General features: G+C 35.7%; 1 protein-coding gene across 4 annotated transcripts in view; it reads left to right on the plus strand.

Annotated features, from left to right (window-relative positions):
• ANO5 (anoctamin 5) overlaps positions 1-14598 on the plus strand; it is a 76706-nt gene that overhangs the window by 8499 nt on the left and 53609 nt on the right. For 2 of the 4 annotated variants that reach the window (XM_045825512.1, XM_045825514.1), the window contains exons 2-3: positions 3590-3636; positions 12980-13030. In XM_045825512.1, coding sequence (XP_045681468.1) covers positions 3590-3636; positions 12980-13030 — 98 coding nt within the window. The remainder of the gene's footprint in view (positions 1-3589; positions 3637-12979; positions 13031-14598) is intronic. The other 2 variants (XM_045825513.1, XM_045825515.1) reach the window with 1 other exon arrangement.

Genomic DNA, 14598 nt, shown 5'->3' on the forward strand with positions numbered 1-14598 from the left:
TCATATGTATGGCCCGTGGACATGAACAATGGTATGGGGATTACATGAAGGTGTGGGAGGTGCTATGTGGAGGACGGCAAAGAGGGAACAATTGGGACAACTGTTAATAGCATAATCAGTAAACTATAACTTAAAAATAAGAAAGAAAACAGGAGTGTTGTCTGACCCTGGCCAGTGTGGCTCAGTTAGTTGGAGAGTTGTCTGGTAACTGAAAGGTCGTGGGTTTGATAATCAGGGCACATATCTGAGTTGTGGGGTTTGATTCCTGGTCAGGGGGCATAGGAGGCAACCAGTTGATGCTTCTCTTTCTCTCATCAATGTTCCTCTCTCCTCCTCTCTAACAGCAATGGAAAAAAAAATGTCCTAGGGTGAGGATAAAAAACAAAGTGTTGGTTGAAGAAGGCTGAAAAATACTGGGTCACATAGTATTAGATTTTAAAAGCTACTTCTATTTCTGTGTTTTAAAATATAAACATACTTCTTAGAATAAATTTACTGAAACAGGATCTTATATATTTATCTTACATATATTTGTATATATCTTTGCTGAAAGCCTGGATCTTATATATTATGTATTTCCTCAATCACATTCAAAAAGTAAATATGAGAAAGGTAAACAATTGATTTACATGTGATAAGATTTCTTCCCAGAGAGACTGTTAACATTTTGCCTTTTGTCATACTAGTTAATATTTCTTGGATACGTTACGTTTTCTGTTTATTTTCTTGATAATTGAACACATTAAGCAATCAGTGATATCCAGTTAGTTTTCCCACTATCTAATAACTTTTAAAATGTAATTCCAAGGCAAAGTGTAATAGAACACTTAAATGGTTATGTGACAAGTGCTGCTGGTAAAATGTCATTGTTGCTGAAATTGAGCTATTGACTGGTTGACACAGAAAGAATGTTCTGATTTGAAATATTTATTCTTCAGCTGATTTACTGTACATCCAGCATTGGAAAAGACAGTTTAAGGGCTTAACAATGGAAAAAGACATTTTTAAAAAGATTTTATTTATTTATTTTTAAAGAGGGGAAGTGAGGGAGGAAGAGAGAGAGAAACATCAATGTGTGGTTGCTTCTCATGTGGCCCCCACTGGAGACCTGACCAGCAACCCAGGCATGTACCCTGACTGGGAATCGAACCTGCAATGCTTTGGTTCACAGCTCACACTCAATCCACTGAGCTATGCCAGCCAGGGCGAAAAAGATATTTTTAAACTTGAGTGTAAAGTTGTTTGCATCTTTACAGCCATGTTAAACATTGTATTTAATCAAACCACCTCTCCTTTGGTAATATGAATATTTGATTGCATTTAGAGTCGATCCTTGAACCACATGGGTTTGAACTGTGTGGGTCCACTTATATGTGGATTTTTTCCAATAAATATTGTCAACATATTTTCCTTCTGAGTTTCCTAATAATATTTTTTGATATCTAACTTTATTATAAGAATACAGTATGTACTACATATAACATACAAAGTGTGTGTTAATATGTGTTGATGGGCTTCCTGTGTTCATATGTGTTAATAGGCTATTAGTTGAGATTTCAGAAAGTCAAAAGTTATATGAAGACTTATGATGGAGTGGAGTGGGTGGGTGTCAGCACCCCTAACCCCTGCATTGTTAAAGGGTCAAGTGTACTTTCAGTTTATGCTTCCGGGAAGGGGTGTAAACTGAGAAGATCATTTGGTAAATGCAGGGGCTATTTTTGGGCTCTGGGTTTGCTGGAGTGTGTATTCTTAGTAATGTGCTTTCAGTGAAAACTTAAAGCTCAGTCTTCGGGCTTGACTTTACTTTTCGCTCATATTTTACGATTCGCTACAGTGATTGGTATTAAGCCCTTCATACCGCAGGTTTCTGTCCCATTAGGAAGAGTGTAGTAATTGCCAGTGATGTTACAGGAAGCTGGAAAAACAACAAAAAGCTCATTGAGAGTTGTGGGGTTCAAATCCTTGCCTCTTCAGATAGGCCTCTGTTTTGACGGGGTTGTTGCTTTGCACAATTATTACAGCCTTATACTCTGTAAGTGAGTGTGAAAGTGTGTCTGGAACTGTGACGTGTGAACATCTGATTTTGTGTGTCTGGGAGAAAAGGAGAGTTCGTGAACACTATGTGTAAGAGGGAGCATAGCGTTGGAGGTTATACATCTTTCCTCTTTAATCTGCTTTTCCAAAAAAGGATACAGTTTACACAGTATGCTCCACCTGGCTCTCAGGGACCTATAACCCCTAGCTTAAGACTTGAACTTGTTTACTCTGTACTTGGAACTCTATTCAGTTACTCTGTGTAATAGTGACTGTTTTTGTCTTGGAGAATAATGAAAGGCTTCCTAAGTCAGTTCCCAAGTACCATACATTGAGAGACAAAGCATGTATATTTTAGAATCCAATTTTTTATTTACTAGATTGATGTCTTTTCATTAAAAAGTCCAGTGAGAGATGGTTAAGACATTATGGAGTTTTGAACTATACATTTAACCAGTACTATGATGATACTATATAATGTTTTATATTTTCAAACAATTTTTACTTATATATTAAATCTTATAGAAGAGAAACCTGCACTAAAAAAAGTTAAGTGATACAGCTATAATCACAGTCTGTTTTCCTGCTTTCCTGTTAACTTTTAAAATAACATCCTGCCCTGGCTTGCGTAGCTCAGTGGATTGAGCACGGGCTGTGAACCAAAGCATCGCAGGTTCGATTCCCAGTCAGGGCACATGCCTGGGTTGCAGGCCATGGCCCCCCGCAACCGCACATTGATGTTTCTCTCTCTCTCTCTCTCTTTCTCCCTCCCTTCCCTCTCTAAAAATAAACGAATAAAATCTTAAACAAAATAAAATAAAATAACATCCTGTCACAAAAAGATTTGAATACAAAAGAAATTATTTTATCTTTATTCGGACACTCTAAAATACATCCCAAAGAATTTAAAACAGTTTTGAAAATCAACAAAAGAACAGAGCACATCCTGATAATAATAACAATGTCAATAAGAATAACTAATGTTCATTGACCTTGTGGCCACGTGAAGCACTTTGCCTGCATTATCTAATGGAATATGCTTGCACAAACCTTATGAGGTACACATTAATGCCACTTAGGTGATATTTGATAACTTTTAAATTATGTTGTACTCTGAAGTTGCTTTGCTAGCAAACAGTTTGGGTCAACTTCAGGAAGACAATGCTGATGGCATATTAAATCTCACACAGGAAGAACTAAGAGGTAACAATGGACATCCCTACTGGATGTTTTCCTCTCAGCAGTTTCGTGTCTATGTATTTAATAACTGCACTTATCCCAGCTAAGTTTATTTCTTAGTTGGTAAGATTATACCCTGCATGTCAGTGTTTGACGTTTTTCTCCTGGCTTATAGACAGTTTTTGGTACTAACTTCTTTTGGAGGCTGCTTTGAACAACTTAGCTCCAGCAAGATCTTGGGCATTTTCTTCCAGTATTTTTTTCTTTGAACTTTTTTGTTTGATTTTTGAATTGCTATTTTCTCTATATGTAAACTCTTAACATATTCTGATCAATTGGCCATTTTAACATTTTTTTTCTCTCTTATCAATTTTAGAAAGAAGAATCAATAGGGAAGCAGACTATGGTTTTGAAACAAACGAGGTAAGTTAAATATACACTAGCTTCCTATGAGTCAGGACAAAAAAGTGAGACTAGGTTAGAAACGTATTTCATATGAATACTTAGATCTTTGTACTTCAGTTATTTACGCATACTACATTCTATTTCATCGTCTACCCTACTCATTGTTTAGTAAGTAAAGCAAATTCCATGTTCCATGCAGATTTAACATTGAGACTTTCTAGATGTTATAAGGGAGCAAGCATAAGCTTGGATTTCTTCTCAGGCTCCCTGTGAAATAAACTCAGAATACTAAGACTTTGTATGCAAGATAATAGTATTTTCTTTAACACTGTGCTAGAGTAGAAGGCAGGTGTAATATGTGACAGCTTTTTGTATCACAGCTGTTGGTATGTGGTTAGTGCTCATTGGTGACTGTGCCCGGGCTCAAGTGACTCAACCTGAGTTAAGTAAACATATCAAATAAAATACTAAATACTAAACACACTACTTATAAAAATACAGAATTTTCTTAGCCAAAGGCTTTATTTTATTTACATAAACTTGCAAAAATATACTAACAGGATTTTTTATATACAGAATATAAGCATTCTGAAGGTATTTCAGGTAAATTAATCTTTCCGGTAGGCTCCAATGGACCGAAAGCAGTACTTAAAGAGGTCATGTCCTTGAATTGGATTAGGGCTATTCAGCAACATTTAAAAAACAAAAGATTCTTTAAAAATAGCTTTTTAGGAATGACTGAAATTCCCGCCCTAGGAAAGAAAGCCTGTCAGAGTAGATTGGCTGTGTGCTAGTGAGCTGGATACACTGGTTGGATAAGCTGCTTGACATAAGAGTCCCAGAAGTTCTGTGTTTCCTTTAAAAGCTCAATGGCCAGAATGCTGAGAGAAATGGAATATGAGAGCTGAAGGGACTATGAAAACCGTATAGTCCAGTCATTTTTACACTGTAATTTGTAGACCTCCTGAATAAAGATTATATGAAAAATTCCTTTAAAATGCAGACTCTTGGGCCCAATCTCAGATTACTAATTACTATTACTATTCAGATTACTAATTACTATTCCGGTGAAGGGTAAGAAGTCCTGATTTTTAAAAAGCACCCAGGTGACTCTTCCTGCCATTCACTGAAGTTTGAAAACCACTGTCATAAACTAGAGTCTCCACAACTAAAGTAATGTGACACAGAGAACATATTTATTGAGTAAATGAATCAAGACTATTATCCAGAAAGTAAAGAGCATGAAAAATTAGTTTTCATGTCCATAGAGCAGACTGAGGAGAGATATATCTTATGAGATTGAACCAACTTCAATGATAACATACTGTCATTTTCACTTCGGTCATATTGATATCATAATAATATATGCCTCACAGATCTTTGTATGTTTTCTCAAGCTAACTTCCATTACAGTTCACATTCTGTGCTTCTGTGTGTATCTTTCATATTTATATATGGTCTAGACTTACACTTTATAACAGGAAAATAATTTCATGATATATTTATGCTGTTCCTTATCCTTTTGCACATTTCAAAAACAGTGCATATTACTTCCTTGTCTTCAACCTCGGGTCCTCAGGTCGATTTTGTTATTTCTAAGGCATTACATTTACCTTGTCAAACTCAGAGAAATTCAGCTGTAGTATTTTAGTAATATCATGTGTCGTAGTTTTGGGGGGTTTTGTTTTTAGTGGTGCTGAAATTAAACTATTGACTGGTTGACATGGTAAAAATATTCTGCTTTGAAATATTCATTCTTTAGCTGATGTACAATATATTCAGCCCTGGGAAAGGTAGGCACTGTGAGAATGTGTCTCTCCCATACATGCATCTGCGTGGAGTCAGTGGAGAACATGCGGGAGCCTGGGCTTTTCACCCTTGTCAGTAGTAATAAGGTGCTCAATTCTTTTCTGCTGGGCTGTTGTCAGAGGTAACCCGGTGGAAAGCCGGGAGTTTCACCACTGTCTAGAAGTAGAGAAGCCACCCCCACTGCACTCCCTGCCATGGTGACGGTGAAGGCTCTGCAGGGAACAGAAAGGAGGCACCCATGCACTTCCCCGCTAGGTTGGGATCAGTGAAGGCCTTACAGTAAGCTTGAATTTCTGCCCCACCCAGCAGTGATGGGAAACCCTTCCAGCACCCCACCACCCCTTCACCTGCACAGAGGCTGAGCTGGAGACCTGGAATTCTGCTCCCACTGGGTCATAAGGTATCACTCCACTTACCCCACTAGAGGAATCACTGAATTTGGAGAATTTGAGTAGGAATTACCCAGTCTAAACAGAAGTAGAAAATAAAATAAAAAGTGAACAGAGTTCAGGCCCCTCTGGGACTATAACAGAAGATCTTGTATTACTGAAGTCCTACAATAGGAGAGAGTGGGCTAAAAAGTATTTGAAGAAATAATAGGTGAAAATATCTCAATTGGTCAAAAATACACAAACCTGTAGATTCAAGAAGCTGAAGGAATCACAAACAGGATAAATCCAAAGGAATTCACACCAGTTGGACTAAAACTAGTTCAGAAAACTAAAGGCAAGAAAAGAATATCCTGAAAGCAGTGAGAGAGAACAAGGCCTTAACTGTAGGGGAAGGTACCGTAATCAGATGATAGTAGTTTTCTCTCAGAAACGTGGGGAAGTAGTACAGTTGCTTCAAGTGCTAAAAAAAAAAAAAAAAAAGCCAATCAAGAATGGTATAACCAGTGAAAATATCTTTCAGGAATAAACAGAAAATCAAGCCATTCTCAAATGAAGGAAGATTAAAGAAAAATTTAAGCAGCACATTTGCCCTAAAAGATTAACCAAAAGAAATTTTTTGACAGAAAATGATAAAATAAGTTTTTTAACATGGGGAAGGAGGGGGAAAAACAGAAAGAGTAGAAATATGAGTATATAATAGACTTTCTCTTTTGAGTTTTCAGTTATGTTTGATAATTGAAGTAAAAATTTTTAACAATTTCTGATATTCTCAGTGTGTGCAGATAAATATTTAAGAAAGTCATAAACAGGTTTCGGGTTTTAAATGGAAGAGAGGGTTATATATTTCACTTGACAGATAAAACATACATATTGTATGCTGTGATAAGTAATGTGTATATATATAATGTAATATCAAAACCCGCATAGCAATACACTCAAACTATTTTGATAAATCAGAATTGAATTATAAAAATAGTTCCAATAACCTACAGGAAATCATGAAAAATAAGCTAGAGAAACATAATGGAACAAACAGAAAACAAGACAAAAATAAAATGGCAGAATTAATTCTTAATGTATCAATAATTGTATGAAATGTAAGTAGTCTAAACACACCAATTGAAAGACAGTTTTGCAGAGTGGATTAAAACATGAAAATAAAAGGATTAAAATACATATGGCTGAAAATATATACAAACATTAATAGAAAGTTGGAGTACTAAATTAATATATGAAGTACACTGTGTAGCAAAGAAAATTACAATGGACAGAGCAGGACATTATATAAGGATTAAAAGTGTTCATCCAACATTGAGATATAGCAATGCTAAAGTTGCATGTACCAAATAATCGTAATATGTGAAGACTTGACTCCTTTCTCAACAATAGGTGACACAACTAAAGAGAAAACCAACAGGATGTAATTGATATTTATAAACTAATCAACTTGATAATAAGAGAACACACATTTATTTCAAGTACACATGGAACATCTGTCAAGATAGACTATATCCTGGGCCATAGAACAAACCTCAACAAATTGAAATCATAGAGTGTTCTTTGATCCCAGTGGAATCAAACTAATCAGTAATAGAATGATAACAGGAACATCAACAATTGGAAACTAAACAACATACTTCTAAACAGTCCATGAAAGAAAGTCTCAAGGAAAAAAATAAAGCAAAATGTTGAACTGAATAAAAGTGAAAATGCAACATATGGACGGACATATGAAGGTTGTAGCCAAAACAATGCTAGAGAGAAATTTACAAAACAATGAGAGAGAAATTTACACCACTAAATGTTTATGTCAGTAATGAGGAAAAATCTTAATCAATAATAATCTTCCATCTGAAGAAATAACAGAAAAATAAAGGTAAGAACGGAAATCAATGAATTTAAAACAGAAACACTAGAGAAAATTATTGAAACAAAAAGTTGGTTCTATGAAAAGGTAATAAAATTGACAAACTTCTAGCTAGACTGACAAGGAGGAGGGGGAGGAGGAGAGGGAAGAGGAGGGAGAAGACAGGGAGAGGAGAGGACAGGAGACGAGACATAAACAAAAAATAAAACAAGGCATATCACTATAGACTGTAGATACAAAAAAAGTTAATAAAGGAACACTAAGAATACACAACCCATTCAATATGAAATAAATAATTTGAAATTCCTATAATTATTAGGAAATCAAATGTATAATTTTAAAATTCTCCCCAAAGAAATCTTTAGGTCCAAATCATTTCACTGGAGAATTCTACCAAATGTTTATTTAAAAGATAATTAGCACCAGCTTTATACAGTTTCTTCCAGAAAATATAATAGGAATAAGCACTAGCCCAATTCATTTTAGAATTCATTTGAGAGGCTTCCATTACCCTGGCACTAAACCAAACAAGGACAGCACAAAAAAGGAAAACCAGCTTCCCTCATGGTCATAGACACACACGTCCTTCGTTAGATATTAACTAATAAAATATGAAAACAATTTAGTACCATAACTAAGTGGAGATAATTTCAGTGATGGAAGGCTCATTTATTATGCAAAAATCAATTGAGATACTTAATCATATTAAAAGACTAAAAAATAAAATACGTGATTTTGTGTATTTTTTCAGGGAAAAAGACGTAAATTCAATGCCTGTAACTATACAAATTCTCAGAAACCAGGAACTTCCTTGCCTTGAAAGGACACCTAGAAAAACCTACTGTAACATCCTATTTAATGTGAAAGACAGAATGCTTTCCCCTGTGATAGGGAACACGGCGAGGCTGTCTTCACCTGCCACTCCTATGAAACCTTGCACTGCAAGTGCTTGCAGTAAGGCCAGAAAATGAAAGGGTTGTGAATCTGTAAAGAGTAAATAAAACTCTTCCTATTTGCAGTCAACCTGATGGTCTAAACAGAAAATCAAGAAATCTACGAAAAAACAAAGCAAGAGCAAAATTAACTACAAAAACCTTGGCTGTCTTTTAAGAAGTGAATTTCATGCAGAAATTAATTGCGTCTCTATTTATGATCATTGATCATGTGGAAGCCCAAAATGTGTATAGGTTAATGCAATTCCTATCAAAATCTCAGCAAGACTTTTTATACAGACAAGATTTTTCTAAATTGTATACAGAAGGGGAGGGGACTAGTCAAACATGAATGACCCACTGACATGGACAACGAGTGTGAGGGTGGACTGTGGGAGTCGGGGGAGGGCTGAGAGGAGGAGGGCAAAGGGGGGAAAATTAGGACAACTATAATAGAGTAACAATAAAAAATAAAATGTATGTGGAACTGTAAAGGAAGTAGAAGGGCTAAAACAATTTTGAAAAAAAGAAGGATGTGGAAGGGAGTACCCTTCCCAATTTAAAGGCTTATTAGCTGCATTATTTTTAAATTTTATTTTTCAATTACAGTTCACATGCAATATTGATTTAATTTCAGGTATACAGCTTCTGACAGGTGTGAGGTTATATCTGATTGTGATTTTAATTTTCATTTCTCTAGCCCTGTCTGGTGTAGCTCAGTGGATTGAGTGCCGGCCTGCAAACCAAAGGGTTGCTGGTTCGATCACCAGTCAGGGCAGGTGCCTGGATGTTGGGCCAGGTTCCCAGTAGGGGGTGCATGAGAGGCAACCACACATTGATGTTTCCCTCTCTCTCTTTCTCCCTCCTTTCCCCTCTCTCTAAAAAGAAATAAAATCTTTAAAAAAATTCATTTCTTTAATCAAAGTCTGTGGTATATGCAGAGAAGCTCATAGATTAATTAGAATAAAGACTGCAGAAATAACCGCACACAAATACAGCCAAATGATTTTTGGACACATGTGCAAAAGCAATTCAATGGAGAAGGATAGCCTTTTCAATGAACGGTGCTGGAGCATTTGAATATTCATAGGCAAAACCATGAACTTCAACCTAAGCCTCACATCTTATGCAAAAGTTAATGCAATGTTGATCATAGATTAAAACTATGACATGTTTTGAAGAAAAAAACAGGAGGAAATCTTTAGAAACTAGGTCTTGGTGAAGAATTCTTAGGCATGACACAAAGGCATGATCCCGTTAAGACAGAACAAGCTACTGACTGGCAGTAAATATTTGCACATCATATATCTGATGGACTCACATCTATGATATATAAAGAAACAGCAATGCCCAATAGTGTTAAAAAAAAACAACCAACACATGGCAAAATGTTCAGTATCACTCTCGATTAAGGAATTGCAAAATTAGACCAAAGTGAGATATCACTAAATTTCTCTTAGAACAGCTAAAATGGAAAATAGTGGCAATACCAAATACTGGTGAGAATACAGAGAACCTGGATCGCTCATACATTGCTGATGGGAGTGTAAAATGGTACGGTCGATCTGGAAAACTGTTGGGCAGTTTCTTTAGAACTAATCTCAGACACTTACATTATGAGTAATGTATATAATGTGTGATGAGTAAGGAGTGATGTGTGAGTAATTACACTTAGTAATCATATTCTTGGGCATTTATCACAAACAAGTAGAAACTGATATTCACACAAAAACCTGTGCACAAATATTGATGACAGCTTTGTTTATAGTACGCCAAAGTGGAAACAACCCAACTGGCCTGTAGTAGGGGGCCGGTTAAACAAATGGTGGCGGCACCTTACTGTGGAATACTGCCCAACAATGAAAAGGAACAACCTAGAAACACACAACTACTTGAATGGATCTCCAGAGCATTTTGCTGAGTGAAGGGGAAAAAAGATCTCAAAAGATAACATACCATATGATTCTGTGTTTAAAGCACTCTTGAAATACAGAGATAGAGAACAAATTAGTGGTAGCTAGGGGTTATAGATGTTGAGGGCAAGGAAAGTAGACATAACTTTAAAGGGGCAGCACAAGGGGGATCTTTGTGATGGAAAAGCTCTATATCTTAATTGGGCTGCTGCTTGTATACATATACATGTGATACAGTGAGAACCCTATGAACATACATTGCACTCATGTCAGTTTCCTGGTTTTGACATTGTGCTATAGTTAGATAAGGTATAAACATTGGAGGACACTGGGTGGAGGGTACACGGGATCTATCTGTACTGTCTTTGCAGATTCCTGTGAATCTAATTGTTTTACAGTAAAAATAAAAAGGAAACTTACATTCTTCAGTGCTAACTTGATTTTCTTTTATTCACACTCAAATGCTAAAGTGAAAACTACATCACAGTCAATTTTTTAAGAAGGCATATTAATAACAGAATGTTCATTCAAGCTTTGGTTTGAGTCATAGATGACTAGAATCATTCAATTAGTCCATTGACAAACTTAGAGTTATGATGAATACTTGGGTCTTTTTACTTGACAGAAGAATATGTAGAAATTCCAGGCTCACTATTTTAAAATTGTTTTATACTTTCAAAGGATATTTTGTGCTTTCATGATTACTTAAATTTTAAAAGGATTAAATTCTAAAGTGTAACATTGATTTATAATTAATGTGGGTCAGCATTGAACATTGTTATAATCTTCTGGATATCTACAAAATGAATGTGAATTAAAAAGTTATGATAAATATATTTATTATATGATCTCACTAGAAATGAAGCAGAAATTAACTTTCAAAAGCCAACATTTATTGAGAACTTCCCATGTGTTATCTTATTTAATCTCACTGTACAGAAACTGAGCCATATAATGGTTAACTTTACATATATAAATGTAAGTTTAAGTTTACATATATAAAGTAATTAGTTTTGCATAATTAAAAAAAGTTAGAAGGTTCTATAAACTGAGACTGTAAATTTGCTTATTGTTATATCCACAAAATGTTGGTGCCGGGGTTCTGTACCCAGGCAGTCTAGTCTAGAGCTGTTATCTTAATCACTATACAATAGTGCTTCTTTAAGATGCTGTTTTAGGAGCCCTGTCTAGAAGTATTTTTTTTCTGACTATCAACCTCCAAATCATTGCTTCTTATGTTTACAATATTCAGGATGACCACTCAGTTTCTATGATGATTCATAGAAACCAATGATTCATATTCATTTCTGTATATTTCCATGTTCTGTTGCTAGTGGAACTTGGTCATTCATCTATTTACTCATTTCATTACATTTCATACCATTTCATTCAATTCCTTAATGGTTGGAGGCACCCTGAGGCAAGGCCACTGAAAAGGGAAATGTAGAATTGAGAACAGCATAGATATTTCTTTTCCTGAGACCAAGGTCAGTGACAAATGAGACAATGAAATACTCAGCAAAAAGTATGAAGGGACCTGTGCTATTTTATTTTACACTTTGCAAACAGAACACCACAGCTTTTGAGTAGAAAGTCACAACAAACTCATTTTTCCTAAAGTACGAAATTACAAAGTGCCTAGCCTGATTGCTTTTGGAATATGTAATATATGTTTTTTGTACTGTTCTATAAGTAAAACACCTGAATGATTTTTAGCATAATTGAAAACATGCCATTATAAGGAGTCAATTTAATATGAAACTGTAATAAATTTATACATTGTCTTAAATGCAGAAATGTAGATGCACAATTTATTATCAGAGGCTGCTATTTCAGAATGAAATGATCAAGGTATTCATTAGCTTTATTTGATATCTGAGTTTTTTAGGTGAGTTAATGGAATTCTTTCAAGATCCACAGGCAACTGAAATCAAGGATCAGTGAAATAGGACTTTTAGCATTTATTAACACATAGACTCAGTTCTCCCACAGCTCTTCCCACTATTTCAGTATAACTTTAATGTCATCAAATGTTTAAAAGGCTTTAAATAGTTGATTAATTCTTCCCTTTGTTTTGGTCCTGTTGAGGATTCAGCATCGTTAAAAGAATGGAGATCCTTGCTATTTCTCTGTAATATAGTAGTTCTTAACCATTTATTGTGTCTCAGAGTTTTCTGAAGATTCAGTAAAGCTACCTCTAAAATTCTCATTCTCTCTCAAGCTGTCTTCACACACACACACACCCCCTCCTACACTTGCATAAATGCACATGCACACGTACGCACACATACACAGTTTTACCTTTCGTCTCAGGTGTTTCATAGCTCCCCCCGAATTGCTGGATTAGTATTTCTGTGTAGAGAAGCTAGAGCTTTAGTTGTTGAAAGTTGTATCCTCTCCACTTGCATTATTATTAACAGCATTGTATCTTCCCCATGGTGCTATTAGCAGAGCCTGAGCAGCAGAGAGACCAGCTTTCTCATCAAGGAAGAACCAACGGTGAGCAGCAATTAGTACAATTTTTTTCTCTTTTTAAGTCAAATTTGTCAGGGTAACATTGGTTAATAAGATTAGATAGGTTTCAAGTGTAGATTTCTGTGATGCATAATTTGTGTATTGCATTGTGTGCCCATCACCCAAAGTCAGATCACCTCCTGTCATCATATATTTGGCCCCATTTACCCTATACTATCCCTCCCTTTCCCTCTGGTGACCACCATACTGTGTCTGTGTCTGTGTCTGTGAGTTTCAGTTTTATAGCCCACATATAGTGAAATCATACGGTCCTCAGCTCTTTCTTTTTCTTTTTTTTCTTTTTACTTTTAAAATTCACCTTCACACTTTCTCTATTTTGAAGTACATTTTATTGATTATGCTATTACAGTTGTCCCATTTTTTTCTCCCCTTTATCCCCCCCTGCCCTGTACCTCCCTTCCCTCTAGCATTCCCTCCCTTCATTCATGTCTGTGGGTTGTACATGTAAGTTCTTTGGTTTCTTCATTTCTATACTATTCTTAACATTCCCCTTTCTATTTTGTACCTAACAATTATGCTTCTTACTCCCTGTACCTTTTCCCCTACTTTACTCCCACCCCCTCCTCACTGATAACCTTCTATGTGGTCTTCATTTCTGTGATTCTGTTGCTATTCTTCTTGTTTGCTTAGTTCGTTTTTGTTCTTTTAGGTTCTGTTGTTGATAGCTGTGAGTTTGTTGTCACTTTACTGTTCATAGTTTTAATCTTCTTGTTTTCTTAGATCAGTCCCTTTAACACTTCATGTAATAAGGGCTTGGTGTTGATGAACTCCTTTAACTTTACCTGCCCTTCCATTCTAAATGGTAGCTTTGTTGGATAGAGTAATCTTAGATATAGGTCCTTGCTTTTCATCACTTAGAATACTTCTTTCCAGTCCCTTCTTGCCTGTAAGGTTTCTTTTGAGAAATCAACTGACAATGTTATGGGAAATCCTTTGTAGGTAACTGTCTCTTTTTCTTTTGCTGCTTTTAAGATTCTCTCCTTATCTTTAATCTTGGCAAATGTAATTAAGGTGTCTTGGTGTGTTCCTCCTTGCATCCAACTTGTTTGGGACTCTGAGCTTCCTGGACTTGTATGTCTATTTCCTTTGCCAGATTGGGGAAGTTCTCCTTCATTAGTTTTTCAAATAAGTTTTCAATTTCTTGCTCTTCCTCTTCTGTTTCTGGCACCCCTATGATTCAGATGTTGGAATGTTTAAAGTTGTCCCAAAGGTTCCTAAGCCTCTCATTTTTTTGAATCCTGTTTCTTCATTCTGTTCTGGTGGAATGTTTATTTCTTCCTTTGGCTCCAACTCACTGATTTGAGCTCCAATTTCCTTTTCTTCACTGTTGATTCCCTGTATAGTTTTCTTTATTTCACTTTGCATGACCTTCACTTTTTCCTCTATTTTGCAGCTGTACTCAATCATTTCTGTGAGCATTCTGATTACCGTTGTTTTGAACTCTGCATCTGATTGATTGGTTATCTCCTCGTCAATTAGTTGTTTTTCTGGAGTTTTGATCTGTTCTTTCATTGGGCTATATTTCTTTGTCT

This window comes from Phyllostomus hastatus, unplaced genomic scaffold (assembly GCF_019186645.2).
Source record: "Phyllostomus hastatus isolate PE091 unplaced genomic scaffold, TTU_PhHast_1.1 phas_scaffold_585, whole genome shotgun sequence".
Taxonomy (NCBI): Eukaryota; Metazoa; Chordata; class Mammalia; order Chiroptera; family Phyllostomidae; genus Phyllostomus; species Phyllostomus hastatus.